This window comes from Sycon ciliatum, chromosome 1, assembly GCF_964019385.1.
Source record: "Sycon ciliatum chromosome 1, ocSycCili1.1, whole genome shotgun sequence".
In the NCBI taxonomy this organism is placed as follows: domain Eukaryota; kingdom Metazoa; phylum Porifera; class Calcarea; order Leucosolenida; family Sycettidae; genus Sycon; species Sycon ciliatum.
The window spans coordinates 20,832,433-20,860,043 of record NC_088643.1 but is presented as its reverse complement, the minus strand read 5'-3'; the positions used below and the strand labels follow the sequence as shown (position 1 = coordinate 20,860,043).

At 45.1% G+C, this 27,611-nt stretch overlaps 3 protein-coding genes across 3 annotated transcripts in view; 1 reads left to right on the top strand and 2 right to left on the bottom strand.

Moving 5' to 3' along the window:
• Window positions 1-898: 898 nt before the first annotated feature.
• Window positions 899-11,386, bottom strand: LOC135817537 (RNA polymerase II subunit A C-terminal domain phosphatase SSU72-like). The gene is made up of 5 exons (XM_065330751.1): window positions 11,200-11,386; window positions 10,976-11,119; window positions 2,626-2,765; window positions 2,157-2,275; window positions 899-1,524 (listed from the first exon to the last, which is right to left on the bottom strand). Exons 1-5 carry the CDS (start codon window positions 11,268-11,270, stop codon window positions 1,423-1,425), a joined length of 576 nt encoding a protein of 191 aa, XP_065186823.1. The 5' UTR covers window positions 11,271-11,386; the 3' UTR covers window positions 899-1,422.
• A 2,139-nt stretch (window positions 11,387-13,525) lies between these two features.
• Window positions 13,526-17,410, top strand: LOC135817529 (threonine--tRNA ligase 1, cytoplasmic-like). Its single transcript, XM_065330738.1, has 2 exons — window positions 13,526-15,703; window positions 16,921-17,410. Exon 1 carries the CDS (start codon window positions 13,636-13,638, stop codon window positions 15,688-15,690), a length of 2,055 nt encoding a protein of 684 aa, XP_065186810.1. The 5' UTR covers window positions 13,526-13,635; the 3' UTR covers window positions 15,691-15,703; window positions 16,921-17,410.
• Window positions 17,411-18,731: 1,321 nt separating this feature from the next.
• The window catches only part of LOC135817495 (platelet binding protein GspB-like), a 37,735-nt gene continuing 28,855 nt past the window's right edge, over window positions 18,732-27,611 (bottom strand). Inside the window, exons 25-28 of the mRNA XM_065330696.1 lie at window positions 26,892-26,998; window positions 25,029-25,116; window positions 24,400-24,564; window positions 18,732-19,676 (exon numbers count right to left, since the gene is read on the bottom strand). Coding sequence (XP_065186768.1) covers window positions 19,311-19,676; window positions 24,400-24,564; window positions 25,029-25,116; window positions 26,892-26,998 — 726 coding nt within the window. The 3' untranslated portion in view covers window positions 18,732-19,310. The remainder of the gene's footprint in view (window positions 19,677-24,399; window positions 24,565-25,028; window positions 25,117-26,891; window positions 26,999-27,611) is intronic.

Here is a 27,611-nt window from a genome sequence, read left to right as displayed (position 1 = left end):
AGCCGCCACGATGAGACGTTGCTGACCGAACAGTGCACCGTGTGCACGTGTAGTGCAACAAAAAAGTTCAAAAAACGCGGGAAAATCGCGGAAAACGCGGTCTTTTAAAAAATCGCAAAAACGCGGAAAAAAACGCGGCCGCGGATTGGCGCGGAATTGCAATTTTCCCCGGGGACAGAATATTTTGGCTGTTCAATTTTGGCTCAACCGGAACCCCCCTGTAGAGATCTCTGGATCCGCCCCTGTGGTGGTGGGCCTTAATAAAGTTATGCATGTAACAGTTACGTACCAGCATATCAAATCTCACACACAAGGGACTATGAAGACGAATACTTTTTTTTGAAGCATTTTGTGCAGGCCAAAACAATGATGAGAATCGAATAGTAAACGCCCAATTACACAGCACATAGAAGCTAGAAGGGGGGGGGGTATTGACATGAAATATGTACAAGATATCGATACCGAGATTGAAGGCAGCTGGGCTGGCATAACATTGTGTGTGTGTGTGGACAGTTTCAGCAATCATGGACGGTGACTGGATGACAGCCAGGCATACACCTCCTTGGCTGATGATTTCGGCAATAGACTGTTCTGCAAAGGGTCATGCACACTAGACCATTCCTGGTGTAGCTACATGTCCACAGTATTCCGCGGAACCTGTACTCAGAGCTTAGCGGAACCAGAACTGTAGTGTAGGACGGTGTGAGCCAACTCTTGTACTGGTAAGTAAACGTTTGGTAAGCAAAGCGGTCATTTGCAACGCGGCATGTCATGCGTGTTGCTGTGACAAGAAGAGTCGAATGCAGCTGGGGATGAGGAGCTAGCTGAGCAAACGGACGAATACCCAAGTCCCCAACCTTGAACCAGACTCGCAATGTGCAAGACTGCGACCACAGGCTGTTGATTACACGTTTTTCAAACTGTGACGAAGGAAGTCGTCCGGCCGTACAGACAATATTGGTGAGAAAACAACAGCAAAGCTAATAATACAAGCTCAATACAGGAAGATGTGACCAGCACAACTGAAAACCTCGGTAGAATGCATGGAGGGAGGGCAAGAGGAGGGGCGGGGAGCTGCGTGAGTTTCATGGGCCTAACACGAAGGTGAAAACCAAATGCAAAAGAAAAAAAAGCACAGCTAGAATGGTCAATCGGAACTAGACCAACATGAAACGCCTACTCATAAAATATGAACATATTGACGAGAAATATTTTGTTTCAAGGTACATATGACATGGTCCAACACATGGTTGAGTAATAAAAAGCATTGTAAGATTTCAAGTAGAAGTATGTTCAGCTACCTAGTTTTGAGTATGTGTTTTGTGCAAGCCGGTTCCGAAGAGCCGGGAGATATATTTTTTCGTTGATTGTGAATAAATAGGACACTGGAAGGGAAGGTACTAGCCTAGGTAGACGGAGTTTTCAGTAGAAGGCAACAGTGTGAAGAATAGTCTTGCCATACTCGACTTCTGTTGCCTCGATGACACGCTCCATGTCGTCGTCAATGTCGTCTGATACTCGGAGCTGCAGCATAGGGCACAGGAGTACAAATTTAGGCTAGAAATTGCACCTGACGTTCCTGAGGTAAACAAATCCTGACGAATGAACTGTCGTTTATCCTTCTCAAAGAAATGAGAGAATAGGTGACCATTGCCAAAGGCACACTTCCAAATAGTCTACATGCCTACTACTATTTTGGTGACCGGGACATATCCATGTGAATGCGACAGAGGTCTGCAAACACGCACCTAGTAAAGATGTGCCCCCACTTCTGCAGTTGCTGCCATGGATAGGCACATCTCCCTAAAATACGCCCAAAACTCAGTGCACCCCCCTAGTCATAGCAACTAAGACTGAGTTGCTTTTTCTCGGATGGAGTCATGGCACAAACCTCACAAAGCAACAAATTCAGAGACAAGGAACTTAACGGAAAGACCAGGAGAGTGCCAAGTGCATGCAAAACAAGCGACAGAATGAAGAACCGCAGCAGGGGACTGATGCACAGAGCATGGAAATACGGCCAGCATGATCAAACGGCACAAACAGGACCAGTTGAGGTGAACTGGCACTGATACCCCAAGCCAATCGACTAAATTGATCGGCAAATCTAAACACTCAACACAAACCCAGATGGAGATCAAGGACAAGAATATTACCATTTCACAAAAATCGCACATGACAATAGAACCCAACATGGCGTCTTCGTGGTTGTCGGGAACATCAATGTTTATGACGTGAACGGGACGGGCTAGCGCCGATGAGCGAGACTCGATATCTGCAGTGAACAGGAAGAGGTCGAAGTAAGATATTTGATTAGCTGACATGAAGACAGAACATCGCTGCTGTTGCACTGACACAACACACAAGGCCCCAGCAGGGCTTCAGAATAATGAAACATCGTGAACGGTACTGAAATTGTGCTAAATCCAGGCAAGTTCACAGGGTAAGGGAGATGATACACTATACAGCAGAATGCAATACAATCGAGATGGTGGCCAGCAATGATTATCGAATACTAAAACCTCGACTCCTTGATCGGACCTACAATGCACATTATTGATCAATATATCTGCAACATCTTCTAATCGCACAACAAAACAAAACCAAGCAGAATACTGCACCAACCATCGAGAACAGCATCGTATATTCTTTCCTCGCACGTGATGACGATGTCAAACGTGTCGTTGGTCTCCTGAAAGCGCTCCGGGTGAGCCTTGATGCGTCGATTCCGGTCGAGCATATGAAGCATGCCATTGCGGGTATAGCTAAAAGAGTTACTGGTCAAGGAAACTTTGTAGGAACGAGGAAGGCAGTACAATACAACCAAATACACAGGATGATCCTTGAAAGCAGTTCAGGGTGATCAGTGAGAGTGCGGACAGATCAGCACTCCAGAGCTTTCTCAAGTGGTGGCATAAAGAATACAAATGACACATAGATCTACTATTCAAGTCGCCTATCAGTGCTAACAGTTATCAAGAGTAAATAGGGAGCTTACTATTTTACTCTTGGTATTGTGGCTATAGTTACTAAGTAAAGACACGGAGATGAAACTGCCGCTGCTGATGGTGGTGGTGGTCAGGTGGTACTCAACTTGTGGTACAGTCAACTTCGCTAATAACGACTGCGGATATAACGACAATTCGCTAATAACGACAGAATTTCCATGCCCAGAGCACAGTCCATTCTACCTGAATATATAATGAGACTTCGGGTATAACGACACTTCGCGAATAACGACACTTTTCTGATGCCCCGCCGAGTGTCGTTATACGCAAAGTTGACTGTAGATGTATTCTAAGTAAAGCGGAGCTTCATTAGAAAAAAATCGTAGGCAAGCTGTCAAGCATCACCCTCTTGTACTACTAGTACTACTAGTACAAGGGACATGAACAAATCTACAAGCAAAACGCAATGATGGCAATTTCCAGAACGGGCGGACATCGAGTGTATCTCAATTGATTCTAGGTTCACGAAAACTAAAGCGGTAAAGGGCTCCTCTCGTTTTACACCGAGTCACGATTGTATTTGACTAAATATACAGTGTGTAGAGGTTAGGTCGAATAGCCCTTTGTCTGACATTATTTTTTACTCCTATAGAAGCAGCGCTGCGGAGACTGCATGTGCATCCGCGGGCCACGTATGTAGTTATCTATCTGGTTATCCCTAGCTCTAACAATTACTTTTCGTACAAATTACAAGGCTAAGGACTCGAGCACTGCCGATCACATCACTAGTCACTGCATGTACTCGTAAAACGCAGTACTGCAGAGTGTATGTAGAGTATCTTGGCGTTCAGCGGAGTAGAACCAACTGCTGATATCTGCAGATCCCCGGATAGGAGCCGCCATAACCAGCACCATCATGCGGCATCAGCCGTGAAATACGATGCGTGTAAGTACCGGTAAGTCTCGTTCTAGTAATTGCACAACCTGCTTGCACATGTAACACTAACCAGTCCAAGCGGCGACTCCCTAGCTAAGTAGATCGGGGAAATACGGTACTTCAAGCAAAATGAGGTGTGGTGTGTCGCGCTTCGCGGTTAGAGAAAGAGAACACTGAATGTATGCATTGATTGCAAGTCATAGACGTAAGCTAGTCTGTGTCTAATCCACTTTCGCTGAATCCGTGACTAACATCAGCACTTGAAGAATCGACTCCGATTGAAGGCAAGCAATGTGGACTGGCAAGCAGTGCAGGCAAGGCATATCGAGTCCATGAGTGTACTTGTGAAGTAAGGCAAGGACTCCTTGGACTAGTAGTAGGAGGTGTACTTGTGAAGTAAGGCTAGGACTCCTTGGAGTAGTAGGAGGGGAGGGCAGGAAAGCAGTCTTGTCCGTTTAGAACATCGTGTGCACCTGAAGAGTGCATGGCTTGACCGGAGAGCAAAGGCTGAGCTAGCTGTGCATGTTCGGTATCAACTGTACTGTGGAGTTGTCGAGCAAGATCAAGCCCAACGATATTTTTATTATCATCAGTGCTTGACCTAGCTTTACTGCCACGACAACCGCAGTCTATGACGCAACTAAACTTCAAAGTACATGTGCACTACACGAACATGCTGCAGGATAGCTTCGGGCGCAAGTGGTAGCTTTACATCAGTGGCGTCCACAAAACACGACGGTACCAAACAGCATTTCCGTTTCACGTCGACTACAGTTTGTAACTAGCTTCGGAGTTTGGCCCACTCAGTGACTCTGGGTCAATAACAGCTAAAAAGGACAAGGGACTGACGATGTGCAGCCTGAGAGATGCAGTCTACCGCTCCTCCGACTGGAGACGATTCACATAATTCTACAGTACGGGAATCGTAATCCACATGGATCATTCAAAAAGGATTCATGTCTCAGTAAGTACTGCAGTAAAGTTGTGGTGATCAGCTTCTCGTGCACTGATTTGGCATGAATACATTCAGCATAGAAAACCGTTTTGAAGGGAAGTTACTTGTTTCGACTGGATATTATTATTATTCGAATCGTATATTATTATTACGGTAAGAAAAGGTTTGCTCCCCACACTGGCCTTTTCTTGCAAATCAACGCCGAAGTCGCAACCACTATTTCGTATTATTGCGTTGACAATAATACAAAACGAATTAGGCTGTTCTCGTCTGTTAGGTGCGTTGAGTAATTTTTTCTAGTGAACTCGAGCTCCCAAGAACAAGGTGCGTTCGTTTACTTCAGGAATTAGGTTTAGAATCAAGTTCTTAGTATAGTCAACTTCGCTTATAACGACAACCGGTGGGGCATCAGAAAAGTGTCCTTATTCGCGAAATGTCGTTATACCCGAAGTCGCATTATATGATTGTGTTACAGTTACAAATGTAGATGGGACTTTGCTCTGGGCATGAAAATTCTGTCGTTATATGCGAATTGTTGTTATATCCGCAGTCGTTATTAGCGAAGTTGACTGTACAAGTAGAACAAAACTGATTGACTGGTGCAAAACGCTATCAGAAAATTCTTACAGTATCAAGGCAAACACGTCTCGAGTTTCAAAAGTTGGAGTGCTCATTGATTGAACGTTTCGTGTGTGGGCTTCAGCCGAACATTTCTCCGCGAGTATAAGCCGCTGTCTAACGCTCAAAATTTACCCCAAAAAGGAGTGAGAGGCTTATAATCCGGAAAATACAGAAACAAGAACTGCTGAAGTCTACATTTACAAGTACAGCCCATCCAGAAATTAATACATGTCCAGTGTTGCTCAATGAAATCCAGTCGCGTCACTACCTGCCGGGCGTTGCACAGCCATACACCTGCGAACACGCGGCTGCGGAATGTTGGAAGGTGCAAACTTGAGTGACTCGATTGGATTTCATTGCGCAGCACTGTATAATCCATGTGCTTGCATGTTTCTTTCGACAGGTCATCTGAAAAATATGCCGGGGTTTGGGGAAAATTCTTTCCCAAATACAACTAGTACTAGAAACGATGATTCAACTTTGACCAAGTGTCTCGATACTGTGTATGGAGTTCCATTATATCATGAAATGGTACTCTGGTTCTTGTGCATGTATTGTCCGTTGCTGCTCAATTTTGTTTGGGATCGCACCCAACAAATGCAGCAGCCTACAGCAAGTAGTAGAGATTCTGCAGGTTGACGCAAAACGAGTTCTCTGGCAGTCATTTGTGACTATGAATGATGTACATGAATGCTCTGCAGGTACGAGCCCAAGAGTTTTTCAGAATTGTACTTGTATTTCTCAGAGGGAGAGCTGCGAATATTCGTGTTGCACATAAATGACTCGTCGCACCTTGAACCTGGAACACTAAAAACGATTGTGCTGTTGGGGAATGAAGCTTATGTTGCACACTTGCTAGATTACTCAGAAATCAGAAGGCACCAAGTAGACACTTCGGAAGCAACCAATGGGCGTACAACTTTACCAGAGTGACGTAGTCATAAGTTTGAGTGTGGTTACCATTATAGGGAAGAACTTCAGTGGTGGCAAATCGCATACGATTCGAAAAGGACTAAAGGGCAAACCAGGGAAAATCTCCTAACACATTCACCCGGGCTCTTTAATTTAAGTTCGCTAATACCGTAAAATACCATTGATGTGCCCGCCCTCAACACAGGGTTTTTCCGATGGGGGGGGGGGGGGGGGAGTTAGATCAATGCTCTCAAGTGCGTTTTACAGCCGCAAGGATAATCAGACTTGCCGTGCTGGACTGTGCACAGTAGTACGTGGGTCGGCTGTAACACCGGAGTCGCTCCAGGGTAGAAATTCGACATGGGGTGGATCAATGGTACTTTAGACGGTGTAGGTATTCGCAAAATGTTGCCCGTATGTAAGTTTCCCCTCTACAGTCCATTCATCGGAAACTGGCCCACTGGCTTTTGAAAGTCGGATTTGGGTCGAATTGAGGATCAAAAACCCACTTTAAATCTCAAAAATCTGGGTTTCGGATCTGCTTCTCCATACATTTTGCCATGGCATCCCTGTCCTAATTTTGTAAAACCTGGCTGAATTTTTATTTCCTTGTTCTTGGACTTTTCTGGCCTCAAATGTGGCAAGGAGTAATTGCACGGGTCACACAATGCAGGATGTACTTTTGTTTTCACGATATCTACAACTATGTGAGAGACACCAAAAAGTTAGGGTGCCAGTTTCCAATGAATGGACTGTAATGTGGTATTCCTAGAGAAGCGGAAAACTCGGTCTAACAGAGTCACACGCGAAGTGATTTTTTTACCACCCAGAATACACACAAGTACAGAATGTGCAACTCCCAGAGAGTGAGCCTACAGTAGTCTGTCCCCTTGGAAAAACGCGATTCCGCGGTCGCGGCAAATTTCGCAGAAATTGCTATCATCCGCGGAAATCACGGAATCTACACTTTTGCCCGCGGAATTTGAATTTTTAGGGTAAATTTGTAAAATTACTACTCAGAAAGCAGCAGAAAAACTACTTCGCGATCTGTTGGAGCACATTATGCTCTTGCCAGTGTGGGTGAGTGCAGGATCTCCAAAATTCTTCACTCTCATGTCAGTTTCTGACTGCAAAGGATAGTGTGAAAAGTGCTCCTTCATGTCATATCCTCTACAAGGAGGGTGAAAACTTGCAGAAAGTGCCGCAGATTTTTGATTTTACCACAGAAAATGCCGCAGAAAACCCCCCTTTTTCCCCGCGGAATTTGCCGCGGAATTTTGAATTATTGGCCGCGTTTTCCCAAAGGGACAGAGTAGTACAGAGGTCACATGTAAGCCATACTGACCAGTAGCGACTCATCTTTGCTGCATCCTACAGTCCATTTCAGAACTATTGACGTGTAGTGTTTTTGAAATATTTCAAATTTGGCTGGAACTTTTTGAGAATAGTTTTCGGAATATTGCTCAGGTCCGCTCCACAACTCAGGTCCGCTCCACAATTACTCTCATGATTATAGTTTCTTAACGATTGGATAACGCCCAATTCGGAAAAAATTATGCACAAAGTGATCACAGATTTCATGTGGTATAGATGCTGGCACAACGGTTTTTGCCTAGGTACGCGTCTATAGTTTTGAAATAGACTGTACATCAGTTTACATGGGTTATTTTGCATTTCCAAGGTAATTTCAGTCACATTTTGATGGTAGTGCAAAAAAGAAAACGGACAATAGATGTAAAAAGGCGACGTGGAGACAATAATCTTTAATAATGCAATGAATATAACTAAATGCGCACTCATATCACAACCATGGGGACGAATTATGTATTCCAGAACGTTTTCTTGTCACAATTATCAATGGAATTCGTGACTAAAGAGAATGATGAAACTACAATCGGATTTATACACTTGGAGTGAAACAGCGAGGATACAAGCATAGTAAGACAATAGCACAAACCTAGGAACAATTTGCACAGGTAATAAACTATAGGTGAGGTGAGAAATGATAGGAAATTCAGCAAGTGCAGTGTGACAATGGACATGCATGTGCAAGTGTGTGTGAGTGCGAATTTACTGGAATAGCGTAAGTGCGGTGACATTTTCTTTTTGTTTACAAAGATTTGGATCACGAATGCGAATGTAGACTGCAAAGTTATGATGATTCTTGGTTCAGTGTTGTTCGTTCTGCAAGTAGTTTCAAGCAGTTGAAAGTTCTAGAAGCAGTCTACATTCGCATTCGTGATCCAAATCTTTGTAAACAAAAAGAAAATGTTACCGCACTTACGCTATTCCAGTAAATTCGCACTCACACACACTTGCACATGCATGTCCATTGTCACACTGCACTTGCTGAATTTCCTATCATTTCTCACCTCACCTATAGTTTATTACCTGTGCAAATTGTTCCTAGGTTTGTGCTATTTTCTTACTATGCTTGTATCCTCGCTGTTTCACTCCAAGTGTATAAATCCGATTGTAGTTTCATCATTCTCTTTAGTCACGAATTCCATTGATAATTGTGACAAGAAAACTTCTGGAATACATAATTCGTCCCCATGGTTGTGATATTAGTGCGCATTTAGTTATATTCATTGCATTATTAGGACAATAGATGATATGCCAAATAACGTGCAACTAGACTGGGGAGGGCATCGCACACAAGTTGCATAAAAATTATACTACGAGGTGAATAGCAATTTCTGGACATGAAAATAAAATAGAGGCCCACTGGCTGTGTGTTTTACATTTTTCATATCTTTTTGTATCTATTGTATGGCCTAATCCTTCATCTTTTCAAATATGTGACAATTGCTCATGCTGTGATCCCAGAGACTTTATAGCAGGATGTTTTCGACAGGCCAATTTTTTGGCCTAAATTTCAGTGTATGGAATTCTGGACATGAAAGTAAAATAGCGTCAACAGGCATCCTATACTGCACCATTTTTGTTATTTTTTCTATTGGTGGACTGCAGTTGGCCTCTTCACACTTCCAGCCAACAGGTCCAAGACTATAGAGCGTCTGAAGTGGAGTGCACATGGGAAGCCAACAATTCGTCCATTACTTCTTATTTTACTCAAAATTCAAAATTCTCATGCGACAAAGTACCACAAAACTCTTTGAAATGCCTCGCAAGAAAAGGCTATCAGCAAGGCACCGACACGAGGAGAAACTACAACAGCTCAGCTGTCAACTACAACAAGAAAAAGCTTCATCAACCTGACTGCCGTAACTCTACACGCGACGACAAATTATTTTACTCGAAATGTCCAGAAATGTACACAGGTAACCGTACAACTTTGAACTTTGTATGCAACTACTCTGCAATGCCCTCAAGTCTAGTTGCACGTTATTTGGCATATCATCTATTGAACCAAGGGAGTCGGTACAGTGACTTTAAGTCTTTACGCTGCAACTACGGCACTACAGAAAATCCCGGTATATAAATTCTAAATTCATGAAGACTTGCACAAAATATAAATTTCCAATGTGAATAGGACTACGCATCCAAGAACTAGATGTAAAGTTACACACTCTTACTTATGCCCCCATGTGGAACTGGCCCACAATGTGAATCGTATCACTGGAAAGTTTCTGCAACAAATGGTGCTGGTACTTTCACAAACTCTGTCCGCCAGGATTTAATCCTCTTCGGAAGTGAGTGTTGTGGATAAGTGGACCAACAGTTACTACAGACAACTACACAGTCCACACAAACTGCGCGCTGCGGTTCAAACCACACGCATGCACTTAGAACGGACTACTTGCTCTTGCTACACAGAACAGACCTCACTCGACAACCCAGGTTTCGTGCAGTGAAATCCTGTGAATGTGAGCTGCCTCTATAGCAAGAGAAGATCGTAGAACTACTACCTGTCACTGTTCACGTCATGCAAACCCACAATTGTTGTTGTACAAAACTACTACTAGTAGTTGAGTACTAGTATTGTAACCGGCGACACCACTAACCCCAACCGAGCAGGAACTACTTACAAAGAAAGCATTTCTGAAGGCTGCTCTTCATGTACAAGCCCGTTATAAAAGCCCCTTTCCACGGCACACTGCCAGGACAACAGTACTGAACCAAAATAAGCTTTGAACGTTCTTACCTGCTCTGACGAACTGTAGACGACTTTGCAAATAGTTTGAGGGAACTGTGCGTAATTATGTACGGCATGGCACCGCAATACAGTGCGCCCCAAAGGCAGCGAAGACAACTAAGCTGGCCTCCTCCAGCTCATTTCTTGCTGATAAGCAGCAATGGAATGGTCCACCCACACTGGCCACAGTATCGCATAACAACGCGAATGTATTGACTTGCAAAGGGCTTCTTACGGCCAAACAAGTCTTTTTACAGTGTGATGTTATACTCAGCGACGAAAGTAATGGCAAAACAAAGAAGAAACCAAACAGGAAGAATGAATGCAGCGAGTACACGTGTGGATGAAAATAGGCTTGAATAGATATGAAGCGAGTCGACCCTACCAGAGCTTTACTGACCACCACCACCACCACTACGAAGGCTACGCTACCCTGAAAAGAAAGACAAAATTCAGCAAAAATACTTCCCAATCGCCATTCAGCGAACTTGACTTCTGGATACAGCTCCTTATCCCGTGAGATCAGCGTCTTGTACATTTCATCATACGTAGTACTAAATGAGAAAACATTCGGCTGAGATGCAGAAGCACCTGGGATTCGGACATGGGTCCCAGTACCATAAGAACTGACTCGGAATCCTTTTTTACTGCAGAACATGAAAACAAAGGAACAAAACAATGAAAAAACACCCAAACGAACGGCGTTCGGTTCAAGACGTAAGCTTACCTCAGTAATAAGTGGGCTTCCATACTCCTATTTTGATTACTAGAGCAAACTACAGCAATCGAAAGTGACATCTTGAGGAAGAGCAGCGACAGGATCCAAAGAAATCTTGATCTCCAAAAAGCAACAGCGACAAAATTGATCCGTCCAGCAAAACGAAACGACAGCACTCTACTAGCCTCCACCTTCAGTTGTACATAATGAGCCTGCTGCCGTATGCGTAGTGCTGGTACGGCCGTACCGTAGAGCTACGGGCTCGATCGAGCATGCCAGCTAGCCAGCTAGCTGAGCGGCAGTCTCCCACGCATGCGTGCTCAGGAGTCATGTGACACGGTACTCGTCGCGATCGCGAGCCACCGCGTGTTGTGGCCAGGGATCTAGGGAGTAGGGCAGGGAGTAGTAGGTAACACAAGTGACTTGCAATCAGGGAGTAGTACAATAACACTTTGAAGTCATTGAACTGCTTCCAAAAGTTTTATCGACATCAACAGGATTACGATTTCACTACAATATGATGCCGGATGACCTTATCACGACAACCCATGACTACAATAAACACAGAATCAACAAAAACATCTGCGGCACGCACCTTGTTACAATTCTCAAGTAAATTTGATTTCGGGTGTGGACACCTGAATTTTCTGAAAGGGACAAGACAATTTTATGACAGAGTCATGAATTTCTGCAACATCCACAGAATGACCTGCGTATAAAAAAAGTATCACCGCCACTACCCATATGATTCCCCTGCAGAAGAACATGAATACATGTATGCAAGACTAGTTCCATTTTCTGCAAGAAAAGACTTGCACATCAATGCGTATACAGCTATTGAATTTGATATGATACACGTACATGTACATAGGGGCTCCCGGAAGAAGACCATAGTGTGGGAAACACCCTAGTAAAATAATAATAATAATAACATGTAGAGGCGCTACATGTAGGCCATCATTTATTTGGGCATTCCATTGGTGACACAGTTATATCCTTTAGCCAAAAAAACAAAAGAAATTATAGCAATAAAAACTGCTTTATGGCAGTTTTCTAAAAAAAGGTATTGTGTTCTAGTCCATGGACCCCGTCTAAAAAGTAAGAAATTAACGAAATGTGATAGCCGAAAATTAAAATTTCACACAAAACCTCACAATAATCACACACAGAATGCGAGACGACCTTTTCCCCTCGTGGTCCTCTTTCAATGCATGTACTTGTACAAGTACAAGTGTCGGAATAAACAAGTGTTGAAAGCCGTACTATTAGATCTTCCAAGTGTCTAGAACACAATAACTTTTTTTAGAAAACTGCCTTCAAACGACCCACGTGCCCTTTGCTAGGTTACGACCAATCAGCAGCCTCGGAGAGCGGGCTTTGATATTCCATCAAAGCCCGCTGTCATTGACAACCTGTACGAGAAAACCATCAAAGCCCGCTGCCATTGGCAACTGTACGACAAAACCATCAACTTGTGGAGTTGGAAATCTAGCTCCAGCACCGCAGAACTCTCAGCAGTATGCAGCTTGAGCAAGGCGTGTGTGGTGGAAGTGAAAATACTTCCGTGACTCTTCAGCCACGTCTGGCTCTTGACACGGAGTCCTGAGAAATTTCTCACGAAACACGTTTTACATTACTTTCCCTTTGCTGTAATCTCTGTGTGAAACTTACGAACGGGACGAAAACGACATGCACTTTAGACTTCAGGCTGCTCTGAAATCCCAAACGAAAGGCCGACATTGTCCACACTCGAGATCACCCAAAGAATGAAGCGAGTTTGATTCAAAATAAAAAAAAATGTTGGGGATCGTCTGAAGCATATTCAAGCGAGGTACAGTCGGGCTTGATGACTGATCAAAGCCCTCGGGCCCAGCCCTTGGGCCTACGGCCCTCGGGCTGGACCCTTGGGCTTTGATCAGCCATCAAGCCCTCTGCACCTCGCTTGATTATCTACATAAAGCAGTTTTTATTGCTATAATTATTATGGCGTCATGGTTATCATGACGTAGCTCGTCCACCACATAACAACAACATTGGCTGCATCACGACCACCGCGCCCTCCTACTCGTCGTCGCAGAGAGGTTAAGATGCACGTTATTTCCGACGTGACGCGCAATTTCACGTCAAATTTGGCGTAAAACTCCAAATTTCGACGTGAGCAGCAGGTCACTCGCGTTGATTTTTCGACCTGTCAGCAAATAACGCGAGCTGAACTTTCGCGTCACGTCAGAAATAACGTGCATCTTAACCTCTCTATTAACACTCGATCGAGGTCGTGCCTTTTTATTTTGCGTAGCTAGCCAGCCTTTGTTTTATAAATTTTATAATTTTTGGTTTCCTTTTCTTTTCGGTCAGTACTGCAGTGTATAGTGCATTTCACTTGGATTTGCAAGGCTCCTGTAGCTGCAGTAGCAACAGTAAAGCCTGTGAAGGAAAAGATTAGCCATGGCGCAGGCCAATCCAATTGAAATGGATCCTGCACCCCAGTACCTAGCCGACAGAATTGCTTTGTTTGATCGCTTGAAAGCTGACTCTGATGCGAAGCTTGCAGCGAAATCTCCTGAGCCCATCAAAGTCACTTTACCGGATGGCCGAATTATGGATGGCGAGAGCTGGAAAAGCACTCCTTACGATATCGCTGCCTTAATCAGCAAAGGCCTTGCCGACAACTCTGTAGTAGCCAAAGTCAACGGAGAACTATGGGATTTGGACAGGCCGTTTGAAAGCGATGCCACCTTGGAGCTGCTCAAGTTTGACGACAAGGAAGGCGAGCAGGTCTTTTGGCATAGTAGTGCTCACATGCTCGGAGAGGCAATGGAACGCCACTATGGTGGATGCCTATGCTATGGTCCTCCGATAAAGGACGGATTCTTTTATGACATGCACATGGGCATCGATCGGTCAGTTGTGGCTGGCGACTACTCCAAACTTGATACCCTGGTCAAGAAGATCTCAAAGGAGAAGCAGCCGTTTGTTCGCTTGGAGATGACCAAGGCCGACCTGCTCGAGATGTTCAAATACAATGAATTCAAGTGCCGCATCATCAATGAGCGCGTCACCACGCCGACTACCACGGTGTACCGTTGCGGTCCGCTCATCGACTTGTGCCGCGGTCCTCACGTGCGTCACACGGGCAAAGTAAAAGCCATGGCCATCACCAAGAATTCGTCGTCTCTCTGGGAAGGCAAGGCTGAGGCAGAGTCCCTGCAGCGCATCTACGGTATCTCGTTTCCGGACACAAAGCAGCTCAAGGAGTGGAAACACTTCCAGGAAGAGGCGGCGAAGAGAGACCACCGCAAGATTGGACGGGAACAGGAGCTGTTCTTCTTCCACGAGCTCAGCCCTGGCAGCTGTTTCTTCTTTCCCAAGGGTGCCCACATCTATAACACACTGTGCGACTTCATCCGTGCTGAGTACCGTCGCCGTGGCTTCCAAGAAGTCATATCACCCAACATCTACAACAGCAAATTGTATGAGAAGTCGGGGCACTGGGACCACTACGCCAAGAACATTTTCTCCTTTGAAGTGGAAAAGGAGACGTACGGCCTGAAGCCGATGAACTGCCCGGGCCACTGTCTCATGTTTGGCTTCCGTAGCCGATCGTACCGCGAGCTGCCGCTGCGCTTTGCCGACTTTGGCGTGCTGCATCGCAACGAGATCTCCGGAGCTCTGTCGGGCTTGACGCGCGTACGCCGCTTCCAGCAGGACGATGCCCACATCTTCTGTAACATGGAGCAGATCGAGGAAGAGATGAAGGGCTGCTTTGCTTTCCTGGAGCATGTCTATGGTGTGTTTGGCTTCACCTTTGACCTCTTCCTCTCTACACGCCCGGAAAAGTTCCTTGGCGATCCGGCTGTATGGGACCGCGCTGAGGACCAGCTCCGCAAGTCGCTTACTGAGTTCGTTGGCGACAAATGGAAGCTGAACCCCGGCGATGGTGCCTTCTACGGTCCCAAGGTCGACATCATTGTCAAGGATGCGCTTCGACGGGAACACCAGTGTGCCACTATTCAACTGGACTTCCAGCTGCCGGAACGCTTCAACTTGACGTACCAGGCGTCCGGCGATGAAGAGAAGCGCCCAGTCATCATTCACCGTGCTATCCTCGGCTCCCTCGAGCGCATGATTGCCATCCTGACGGAGAACTTTGGCGGGAAATGGCCCTTCTGGCTGTCGCCGCGACAAGTCACTGTCGTCCCAGTCAGCGGTCCCTTCAACGAGTATGCACAGAAGGTTGCCGATCGCTGCAAGGAAGATGGGCTCTGTGCCGAGGCAGATGTCGACGATGATACCATGAACAAGAAGGTACGCAACGCCCAGCTCGCCCAGTTCAACTTCATCCTGGTCGTTGGGCAGAAGGAACTGGACAACGGCACCGTGAATGTACGCACGCGGGACAACAAAGTCCACGGAGAGTTCACCGTCGACGACTTCCTCACCCGATGCCAGCAGCTCAAGTTCTCCAAGACGAACGATTCCGACTCCGTCTTTTCCGCCTAAATACCGCTTGGCCGTGAGTATGCCTGTCTGAAAAATTTTCTCAATTTTTTTGCATTTTGGGCTACATTTTGCATATTTTTTTGCCGAGACTCTAGACTTACTTAGTTGCTCTGGCCTCCTAATCACACAAATGGGAACACGTGGGTGTTTAGTTCTACATGTACATGTACATGCAGGTGTGATGATGTATGTGTAGTAGTAGTACATGTGTGGTACACACAGGTACTAGTATACATGGTATAGGTAGTATGCAAGGGTAACACAAGTGACTTGCAATGGTGAGAAAATGATTAGCTTTGCAGGCTTGTCAGGCAATATGCAATGTCAGCAAAATGGGTGACAAGATTATGATCATGCAGTGCATGCGTGTACATGTGACATGGAAAATGAGACTATTTTTGTGATCACCATGGCATGGCGGCCATTTTAGATTCTGGTTGCCATGGCAACGGATGCATTTTCTCTGCGTTCTGGGTTGTGTGGCTTTAATTTTTTAATTTTTTTTTACATTCCCCTTTGATTTCTTCTTTGAATGTTGGCTGGAAAACCGTGCATTTTGCATTTCCATTTTCCGAAAATTAAAACACATTTTTCGGACAGGCCTACAGTAAGATCGGGCGCCGAACAACGCAGGGGCTCGAGCGCAGCCTAGGAAAGTTCTTAAATTTTTGATTCTAGCCAGACCGTTCTTATTCACACGCGCGCGCGCGGCGAGTCGAGTGACGTCATGACGTTTGTCATGTACATGTACATGTACAGTCAGACCTCACATAACCGCACACATCCGTTTTCCACAAAAATATCCGGATAGGCGAGGGAACCGGATAATCGAACACACATACTGTATGTAAGCATGGCATATGCTGTACATTTGTAACCAACTATTTTCTTCCGGATGGCGAGGGATCCGGATAAGCGAGGTCTGACTGTAGTGCAATGTAGTACTTCTAAACTAGTGGGTGTCGTAAATGGGAATGACTGTACATATAGCAGTTACTGTTTACACGTGTACATGACATGTACTCACCTCCCATACATGTACAATGTAGATCTACGTGTAAATTCGCAACTTCGTGTAAGTACATGTGTGACAACGTACATGTAGTCGTAACTCGAGCTCAAAGCCGATCAGTTAAATACTGCACTCATGTGGAAATTCCAAATTTTAAAAGTGTTCTTAAATCTGATAATTCTAGCCTGGACTGTTCTTAAATTTTGCCGGTTTTCCAGCCTGGGTGTTCTTCGGCGAGGTGTTCTTCGGCGCCCGATCTTACTGTAGCCGTGAGTCACGAAAAGAGTGTGTGTAACGATATTTGTGTCAGACCAAGAAATATTGTTCATTTCATACATGTACGTCATAGTGCATGATGCATGATCTTTGTTTATTTTTTACACTCTTTAGAGCATAAAAGCTTGCGTACATGTATGTTCTCTGCACATTATGTACATAGCAAGGCATCAATGGTGCCCCCATCGCATTTTGTCAAGTCCCAGTGACTTATCAAGTGAAACTTGCCCTACTTGGATAGTGGAGCCTACATATTCCCTGCTAGATATTGTTAGCCCTCTCGCTTAGGATGAGCTTTCTTTTTTATGGCAGCTTAAGCGAAGGCTATATACCTGCTTTATGCAGGTTGATGCCAACGCGAACAAGCAAAACAATAATAATGATAAGATATTGTTAAAAAATGGAAAAATGCCGAGTGGTCAGCCCATTTTATATCGTTATAGTAGTAATGTCGTTATAGCAATATTGTTTTAAGGGTAAGGCATTGTATACAAAAAGTCAATGGAGTGATTTGGTTGGACAAAAAAATTCGTGATAGAGGTTATCGTTATAAGGGTAGGTCGACTGTATAAAGGTAACTGCTTCATTTTGAACATGATTTTTTAACAGTTTTTACATCATCAACACAGTATCCAGAGCATATTACATGTAGACGTAGTACATGATTGTTCTAAGCCCGCTGTGTGCACACTGCACAGCAAGGCATCACTGGTGCCCGCACTGCATTTCGTCCTGTCTCAGCGGATAATGAAGTGAAACTTGACCTCCCTGGGTAGTAGACTATGCATATTGATTACTAGTATTCCCTGCTAGATGTTATGAAAATAGAAAATCAAAAAAAAAGGTTGGTCAGCCCACTTTCTATCGTTCTTGGGGTTATTGTTGGGTAGGTTGACTGCAATGTTGCATTGTACTTGCGAAAACCCATGCAAATGTCCATAGGTAAATCAATGTACTGTAAGACATGTATATATAACGAGGAAGTAAATCTAACGTTTTAACGGATGACATTTCTTCGTTATAATAAGATCCGTTGAGGCCGTACTGCTTCATATATGCTGTGTGTGGATATGGCAGAATAATGCAAGATCGTTAACATATCTTCTCGTTAACCTATGAATTTTGGACAATCGTTAAACTTGCGACTCGTTATAATAACATGTCTTACAGTATGTCAACACGAAACCAGGCTTATCTGGCACCATGCCAGTGCATCTTGAACATCAGGCTTGTCTTCAAAACAGGGAGTAATACAATAAAAGGTATTGTACTACTCCCTGCTTCAAAACAGGCTCTCGAGATCTCTCAATATACAAGACACTACGGTATTCGGTATGCAAGTCTCAGCTGCACAGTATAATAATGCATGTAATTGTTACCGGGCTCTGTACTCGCTACTTTATAAGGCACTGGCTGTCGTTTTACAAATCTCACTGGTAGTATGACAGTATAACCTCATTACATTCTGGTGATAATGCACGCTTGTTATGGACAGGAGGTGTGCACGTCCTCTGGGGCTCTACACACAACCTATGGCCAACGAGGAGTTGTACCCAAAGTTGACAAGCCAGGTTGGCTAGTGCTTGAAGTTCGCATAATTCCCCAACTGATACTTTGCATAATTTATTATTATTAATTTACTGTTACCCCCCCCCCCCCCCCCCCCCCCCCCAGCACATGCCGCAGATCCTTGACTGAGCGAAACGCTCTTGCCAGTACATGTATACGGTATACCGCAATAGACTTATTAGAGTAGGACTACATAACTTGATCGTGTACTCCTGCTAATATCTGGAGCAAGAGTCGACGGTCCAGAGCAATACATCTCACAGTAGAGAGTCGGAACACAATGCCCATGCAGCTGATAAACCAGTATCAGTGTCAATGACAGAAAAAATGAAATAATAAGTTAAATAGTTTCCGTGGAGATAAGAATGATATTATGCGATTCTTTCCTAGAGAGACTGCACCGGTCAGATCTGCGGTGGATGAAGGTGGTATGGTTTAGAATTCTACAAACCCCTTGGCAATTGCGTGCTGTGTTGTTGCATGTACAAAGTAATACAGTTTGATGTGGATGTGCTTTCCGCAAAGCTGGGACTCTCATGGAGTAACGTATGATTTGAATGGCAAGCAGAACTTTTGTATTTTTGATATGCTGGATATGTACGGATGGAGCATGGAGTTGAGTAGTGATTATAATACTGAAGTCAAAGCTGCATCATTGCTGTAGCAAGCACGCCAACAGTAGGCGTGTATATCAGTTCTGTGGACTGCTGCTAACTTGGGCCTTGCAGGGCCTTGGGGAAAATGGCACAAACAAGTCTTATGGCTAGGTTTTGCGGACTGCTGGAGACTTGAACTCCTTCAAGACTGCTCTGGGTGGCTTGTGTGGCAGCTCCTGTAGTGGTGGCGGTGATGGGTAGCTTTCCAGCACATCGCACGCATGCTTTCGTTTGGCACTGGCCGACGTACCTCCTGCCGGTGACTGACGTGCCGCGTGCATGGTGCTAGCTGGCTCCTTGGCTGGGTCCTTCGCGTGCTCGGTGCTAGTTGGCGCGGGCATGGGCGTCATTGTACGCGGTCGGGGCAGGTCCTGACTGGCCGTGACCAGGTCGAGGGTCTCGTCTCTCAGCGCTAGCACGTCCTGCGCGCAGCTCGTCATTGTATCAACGTACTCTGGCGAGCTGCTGCTTCGCTGTGCGCGGCGGGCGAGGGAGAGAAAGAGCGAAAAAGGACAGGGGAAGAAAGAAGAGACAAGGATGGACCTCGCGGCACACATGTATTTTACAAACAGCCAAGTCTATAACAATACTCTTGATGCAGTAATATTGTACAGGATCAGCAGTGCTAGTCTATAACAATACTCTTGATGCAGTCATATTGTACAGGATCAGCAGTGCTAGTCTATAACAATACTCTTGACGCAGTCATATTGTACAGGATCAGCAGTGCTTGTCTATAACAATACTCTTGACGCAGTCATATTGTACAGGATCAGCAGTGCTAGTCTATAACAATACTCTTGATGCAGTCATATTGTACAGGATCAGCAGTGCTAGTCTATAACAATACTAGTACTCTTGATGTATCTATTATTGCACGATTAAAGAGGTCAATATGTATAGATTATAGACCGGTTAGGAGGTCTATACAGGATATATAGACCGAGTAAAAGACCGAGGTCCCCCGAGGTCTTTTACGAGGTCTATATATCCTGTATAGACCAACTATGAGGTCTATAATCTATTTATCGTGTTCTCCACGCAATAGTTTCTCTTCATATACGACATATCCTTGTAATTTTAGTATTATACTATAGCCTATACCGCATTGTACGGCATTGCAGGATCTAGGTTCAGCATCGGTAGCACAGTGGCTGGGTGGTAAGGAAGAGTGACTGAGATTCACATGGTTGTGGGTTCAAATCCCATCTTGTGTATTTCTGCTTTCTTCAAAAATTTCTTTTTCTAAGTTGGAGAGAAAAATTCTAAGTCCAAGAAATTCTAAGGAGTCAAATATAAGTAGTCAAATATATTGTGTACAGTCAGACCTCGTTTATCCGGTCCTCGTTTATCCGGATCCCTCGCCATCCGGAAGAAAATCGCTGGTTACCGATGTGCAGTATATGTTATGCATAAAAAATAACCGGATCTCGCGATCCGCATACCGGTGCATGATTTTGTGTACAAACTGGTTAAAATGTGTACAAAATGCTTCGTCGTATCCGGTTGCATGTGGCTGGCTAGCGCTTGCAGAAGCTAGTATCAAGGAGTTGTACAAGCAAATGAGGTCCTTGACCTGCTGGGTGTGTGCGGACAGCACTCAGTTGCATGCACTTGTCATTTTTCTTGCTTGTTTTACATACTGTGCATGCTAGTTGTACTGCATAGGACCTGTCTACATGTATGTACGATGTCACTGCTTTTGACATGCCACATGCATATACAGTATGTGTGTTCAGTTATCCGGTAACCTCGCCTATCCGGATGTTTTTGTGGAAAACAGATGTGTGCGGTTAAGCGAGGTCTGACTGTATTTGACTAAGCAGTCAAATACGCGATATATTTGACCGCTTATAGGCCATTCACACGACGTGCAAACATTTGCACACGTGTGATCAAGATAACACTGGCAAACCGTGATCCAGTTCACACGGTGCTGGGCAAACTTTGCAACCGTCAATGTATCCATAGTGACCCCCTAAAAATACCGGGAAACGTTAAATTTTGAATTTTCCTTTGTTCAAGCACTGCATTTGGAGTACGCACTTTCAACAACCGACACTTTTCCTGGCGTGCAAAGATAATCGCGAGCAAAAGGGCCTCGGCCAAGATAAAAAATCAGTTGCACGCGTGAGTCCAAGTTTATCGTATCCGAGTAAATATCCTTGGAGACAGTACAATAAAAGTGAGTTTGCACGTCGTGTGAATGGCCTATTAGGTATCAGGGAAATTAGTGGGGTCAAATACTAAGAAGGCGATAAATGAAATATAGAACGAGTAAAAGACCGAGGTCCCCCGAGGTCTATATTTCATATATTGACCGATTATGAGGGCAATAGATTTATCACGACATAGCATACCTAAACTGTTTTTAGCTTTGTTTATACAAGTAGGAAGAAAGGAATACAATAGTACATACATAGTATGTACATATGCCGTTTACATTGGACATTACTTCTCTGTAAACCAAAGTTTTCAGTTGTCACTTGTAGTATGTTCCCTAAGTTCTTTGACTGAGATTCTGACAGTTTGGGTTCAAGTCCCAGCATTTGGCTTCAGATTTTTCTTCTTTCATTTCTGATTTTTTTCTAAGTTGAGGAAAAAGTTCTAAGTCCTCGGGCTTAGGGCCTGGTCAGACTGCGGCAAAATCGAAATAATCCTAGGATTATAATCCGAATCTCCATAGTAACTTGCCGCCAGAGCGGCAAAAGCGGGAGTTGACGCTCCAAAAAAAAAGCAAGAACGGACCACGCTTTTCCGCTCCAAACAGGATTTGACGCTGATACGCCATTGACGCTGATAATCACTGATTTTTTCATCTCGATATCGAAGAGCTAATTGGCCACGGACAACAACAAAACTCATAAGGATGGTTGCAAGGATTGCACTGAAGGTGTTGGTGATCCCCAAGGTGAAGGAATTTGACGTCGTTCGTGGAGATTACCACTTGACGCTCGAAATGAAGTTTGAATTTTCACTCTCCCCACATGTGTAGTGTGATCGCGATTCAAATTCTGGACGCTGTTCTGTTTTCGTCAGGCAACCAAAATTTGCCGCAGTCTGACCAGGCCCTAAGGCCTCGGTCACACTACGGCAAAAATGCTGCGTCAGCGTCAGAATCATGAGCTTTTCCATGGCAACTGACGCAACGCGGGAAGTTTGAGCGTCAGACGCTGCTGCGTCTGACGTGGGGAAATCGGCTGCGTTGCCGCTGATGGGAGTGACGCTTGGCGGAAAAACAGTGTCTTTCAAGTAAAATAATTAGTTTCAAGACACTTTGCTTGAGTTGAGCAGTTATTCGACATTCGTCTGTTCAAGGCTTGTTTTGTTCCCTCTTTTTGTTCGAGATAAGTCCGTGGACCTACGAGGCCGAGGCTGCTCTGCTCCGAACCTGGCGGAAGAGCGAGGCGTTTTCTGAGAAGAAAATGATGTCGAGAAAGGACCAGTTGTTTGAGTGGGTCATCGGCCAACTGGAGCCTGTTGACTTGTGAGTGTTGTGTTGTCGTCAAGAGCCCCAAAAAGGACAACCAGTATGACGAAGTCAGGAGAAACACAGCTGCGATGCGGACTTTTCTTGCCTGATCAATGACACTACAACTGAAAATGGCTTCAAATTCGGAAAGAAACAACAACGATCGTGCACGCGTGGACCAAGTACCTTTCGTCTTCTTGTAATCAAAAATCAATGAAAAATTCGAAAACTTTGTCCGACAATTTTTTTGTATAATAAGCAAAAGGCCGGTTTCCGTGGGAATCCGTGTCGTCATTGAGTTTTCCTGGTGGTTTTGTGACGCAGACAAATGCGTCAAGCCGCGGCAGTCATGAGCTGCAAAAAAACAAAACACTGTGTGACCCCGCGTCTCCGTCAAGTGCTGCGGCTTGACGCTGCGTCAAGCTTCAAACTGCCGTAGTGTGACCGAGGCCTAAGGGGTCGTCCGCAATTATCGAAAGTTTTTTCCAATCCGTAGTAGCTTCGAAAGTGGGTGAAGGCCAGTTACGGATTGAAAAACTTCCGAAATGACACGTACGCGTGCCACGTGTACGTCTACGTGTAGCCCCTGTTTTCCACGCGCGGCTGCGCGCGAACTGTCTACTACAAATATTTTTGTAGTTCTGGCAGTTTCTGCGCCCCCGCGCGCGCTTCCTTGGCTGGTCCTGGGCCGGGGATCATACAGTTCGGCGCATTCGACGGCGAGTCGACCCTTCTATTTTTGAGTTTCACTGTCTCCTTCGTCCAGAGTACCGTCTTCCATGCACTCCTTTGGAGTCCTTCCGTCTAGCGCTGGCGCTGACGACTGTTATTGACTATGTCCAGACAGGCGACGTTGTTTGGAAAGGCGGTGAAGAAGCAGCCCTTTTTCAAAACCGCTGGTGACTCTGATTATTACAGAACAATAAATTGCTTGTGGCAGTTGTCCAAGACGACGAACAAGGATGTATTCTTTGTCGAAGCGAAAAAGGAATGGACGAGTATTGGGTTGTGTGTCCATCAATAATATTTTATTACGGACTGGGGGTGAGGAAAAATTTGAAGCTACTACGGATTGGAAAAAACTTTCGATAATTGCGGACGACCCCTAAGTGGTCAATAATAAGTGGTCAATATAAGCGGTCAATATTATGCTGATATTTGACCGCTTAGAGATCACACGTTTCTGTGGGGGTCAATAATAAGAGAGTGATAAGCAGTCATATTGTACAGGATCAGCAGTGCGAACAAAAAGAACAGAACAAATTCAAATTGTCTGTCTAGGCACAGGACAACATAGCAAATGTCAAGGACCAAAATACAAGCACGGTACACTCAGTGACAGAGTAGCTGTTCAGACCAGTCCAATGACACTTCACGACTGTGCGTGCCAAGGACAGAATTGGTGCCTCCAGGATTCTTCAAAGCGCGTATGTACACGTATGCCTCGGTTATGCGGACACCGAAGTTACGCGCACTTAGGTCTACCGCGCACCCTTTGGGCGAGTTTTAGTGGAATACTACTACTCTTTCGTTACCTTTAGTGGAAACAGTGACATCACAATGATCACATGACATATCTCTGGCTTTTAAAACGTATCATGTGATTCAGAGTTACACACATTTCAAAGTTACGGGCAGTGCACAGGTCTGGGCAAACGAGGTGTAAGTGTATACAGAAAACGGTGAGCGGCAACTGATCACACAGAAACCGTTCAACAACCTACCAGCTGCTGCAAGGCCTTGCGTGTACTCTGCTCGCGCGGGTTGCTGCTCAACGCTGACAGGTCGGACGTGCGAAGCGTGGGCACGCCGAGCTGCTGAGCACTCCATGTGAGATTGTACGCGCTGATCGTCTTGCCCACGGTCAACAGCTCATTCCAGGCAAAATGCTGAAAGGAGAGCAAAAATTGACAAACAAAACAGAATACCACTTCAAATGCTAAAGGGCAGTAGTAATTTCCTGCAAGATTATTACTTTTGGAGCAGCTGTATGTACATGTACACATACCACATTTTAATGGCAAGTGCTTGTGCCGCAGGCCAGATGATTTTGTTTTGATCAGTGAGAGTCGTTTTGTGATGGAGTTGTTCTGACCAGACCGAGAGGCTACTTATGATTCGCGTTAGAGACAAAGCCAGCTTGATCTAAGCGCTGCTGCACCAGCACGATGCATGTTCTTAGCAGAGGAGAGGAGTGCAGCCAGTACCCGGGGCGGTGAGTAAAGCAGATAAGACGGTACACTGAAGAACACCTGCGATGGGCAACACCTGCGATGGGCAACACTTGCGATGGGCAACACCTGTGATGGGCAACACCTGCCATGGGCAGGTGACACAATGGACAGCACCTCACCTGCAGGTCATTGCAGAGAGTAATAGCAACAAGCTGATGCTCGCTGTTGGCTAAAAAGGCGGTGGGATGGCGATCTGCATTGCTATGGCTGCAAGGAGAACGCAATGAACATGCACACAAACTGTCAGTTCATTGTTCACCATCAGTATACACGTACAAAACACAACAAAACTGGATGTGAGTGTTCCTTTAGAAGCGGTCAACAATCGCATTTAGGAACAGGACACCAAGCAACAGAACTAAAACAGCTGTGGCAGTGCAATGCACTTGGTGAGCTGCTATTGGGCGTAAAGCGCATCGGGTTCGAAGAGGCATTATCCAACAGTATCGGTGAAGCGATCACCAAGCTATTCTCCGTAACAAGTCTACACCCTTTGTCAATATCACCAAGCTATTCTCCGCAAACATGTCTACACCCTTTGTCAATATTAGAGAGGTTCCGCAAAACGCATAACTACGTTCGTAAAAACGTAGTCGATCTACGGAAAGTCTTACGTAAACTGCATGCGCATCTGTGTTCCGTCATACGGAGTTTTCAAATCACATAGCTGCTCTTGGCAACTCCGAACGCGGCAGTGTACGACCAGATCGACCTGGGGCGAGAGTCATAAATTTGTACCCCAATCCACTTACGGACCAGCTACGTTATCAGAGCCCTATCTACGTACTCTACACAGATAACTTTCCGTAAGTGGAGTGCAAACTCGCGAATTCACGGGTTTTCCCTGCCCACTAACGTAAAGTTGCTCAACTTTACGTAGTGCGGAACCTCTCTATTATTCCTTGTTGTCCTTGATCTCAGCACGGTACAACCTAGTGAAAATGAATACCGTATTATCTCTAATATAAGCACGGTCCTTTATTTTTTCGATGTACCTCCGCCCCGTGCTATTATTGGAGACGGTCCTTTATTGGAGACTGTTCCATTATTATTTCAACCTCATTTCAGAGGCTTGTTGCTATGCCAAATTCATGTATGACACACACATTTCAGGGTTTTTTCGCCGGTACAGATAATGAATTTACACAGTGTGCTTATAATGGAGACTGAGCACTTTATTTTTTGAATGCCGCCCCAAGGTGTTCTATTATTGGAGACGTGCTATTATTGGAGACTGTGCTTATATTAGAGATAATACGGTAGCAGGTTTCTGGTTGCATGCTTATGTAGCGGGCCGTGGTCTCTCTCTCGGAGGCAAAATGCACACGGGTCTCAGTGAACACACTGTTGTTTATTATTACTGACTAAACTGAAGACTACATTGTAAACTTTAACTCTGACTCTAACCTAACTGGCGTGTAACTCTAACTGGCGTCTCTAACTGTAGTGTAGAGAATTGTGAACAGCAGCTTTTATAGGCAGACAGCACAAGTGCTGCAACAGCAATGGTCACGGCAACGCTCAGCAGAGAGAAGAAGAAAGGTCAAAAGTAGGAGCGTGGGCAGCAGAAGGAGTCATTGCACAAGGAATGCCATTTGGTTCTACGCAGAAGAAGGAGCTGAATGCGATGTGGGCGATGGGCGTAAATGAAAGGCGGTTGAAAGTGAAATGCATCAAAACTTACACAAAAGGTCTAGAGTGTACATGTACTAGAAATAGTATTTCTAAGGTCATCCTAGTGTGTGGGAACAATACATGAACACAGTGAGACTAGTTACTATGCACGTCATGGGTCATGTCATGGGTCTGCAAGCACAGTAATAAGAATTGCAAGTGCGGGGTACGGGGTGCGGGTGCGGTGACCAATACATTGAAAGTGATTCACGCTGCAGCTGTGTGAGTTACCAGCGTGCCAACGCTACACTTATACCAATGTAGACGTAAAACAAAGAAGACCAGGGTCAAGCAAGCAATAGACTCACCTTACAGAGCCACTGGAAACGAGAACAACAATGCCAACGACATCAACCTCTTGAAACGGAGGCAAAATGGCTGCCTTGTATTTGTCCAGATCACCAAACCCAATCAGCTGCAGACACAAACCACATACAAACAGCAACTTGCAATGAAGACAACGAAAACGCCTTCATTGCCGCCATCATCAAAAGCAACAAAGGCAGTGCTATCACCTTCAGCAGCAGCGCCACCAACGCCGCTACTATCATCATGTCAACCATCACCATCACTACCACCAGTGACATCACCACCATCCCTGTCAGCCATAACCGCCAACACCAACACAACCAACATAAACTATACGCTACACCTGCACATGCATGTACGCACATATGCATGTACGCATATATGCATGTAAGCACGCGTGCATGCACACACAACGTCACAGGTATGCACACACATGCACATATATACACATACCCCCCCCCCCCAAACACACACACGCACACACGCACACATGTACACACACACATGCACACACACACACACACACACACACACACACACACACACACACACACACACACACACACACACACACACACACACACACACACACACACACACACACACACACACACACACACACACACACACACACACACACACACACACACACACACACACACACACACACACACACACACACACACACACACACACACACACACAAGCACAAGTGGCCC

Coding starts and splice junctions, on each gene's coding strand:
- LOC135817529 (XM_065330738.1), top strand. CDS start 13,636: ATGGCGCAGGCCAATCCAATTGAAATGGATCCTGCACCCCAGTACCTA.
- LOC135817537 (XM_065330751.1), bottom strand. CDS start 11,270: ATGTCACTTTCGATTGCTGTAGTTTGCTCTAGTAATCAAAATAGGAGT. Junction 2,766..10,975: donor ATCTCACGGGATAAGGAGCT/GTATCCAGAAGT, acceptor TAACTCTTTTAG/CTATACCCGCAATGGCATGC. Junction 1,525..2,156: donor TGTGCGATTTTTGTGAAATG/GTAATATTCTTG, acceptor CCTATGCTGCAG/CTCCGAGTATCAGACGACAT.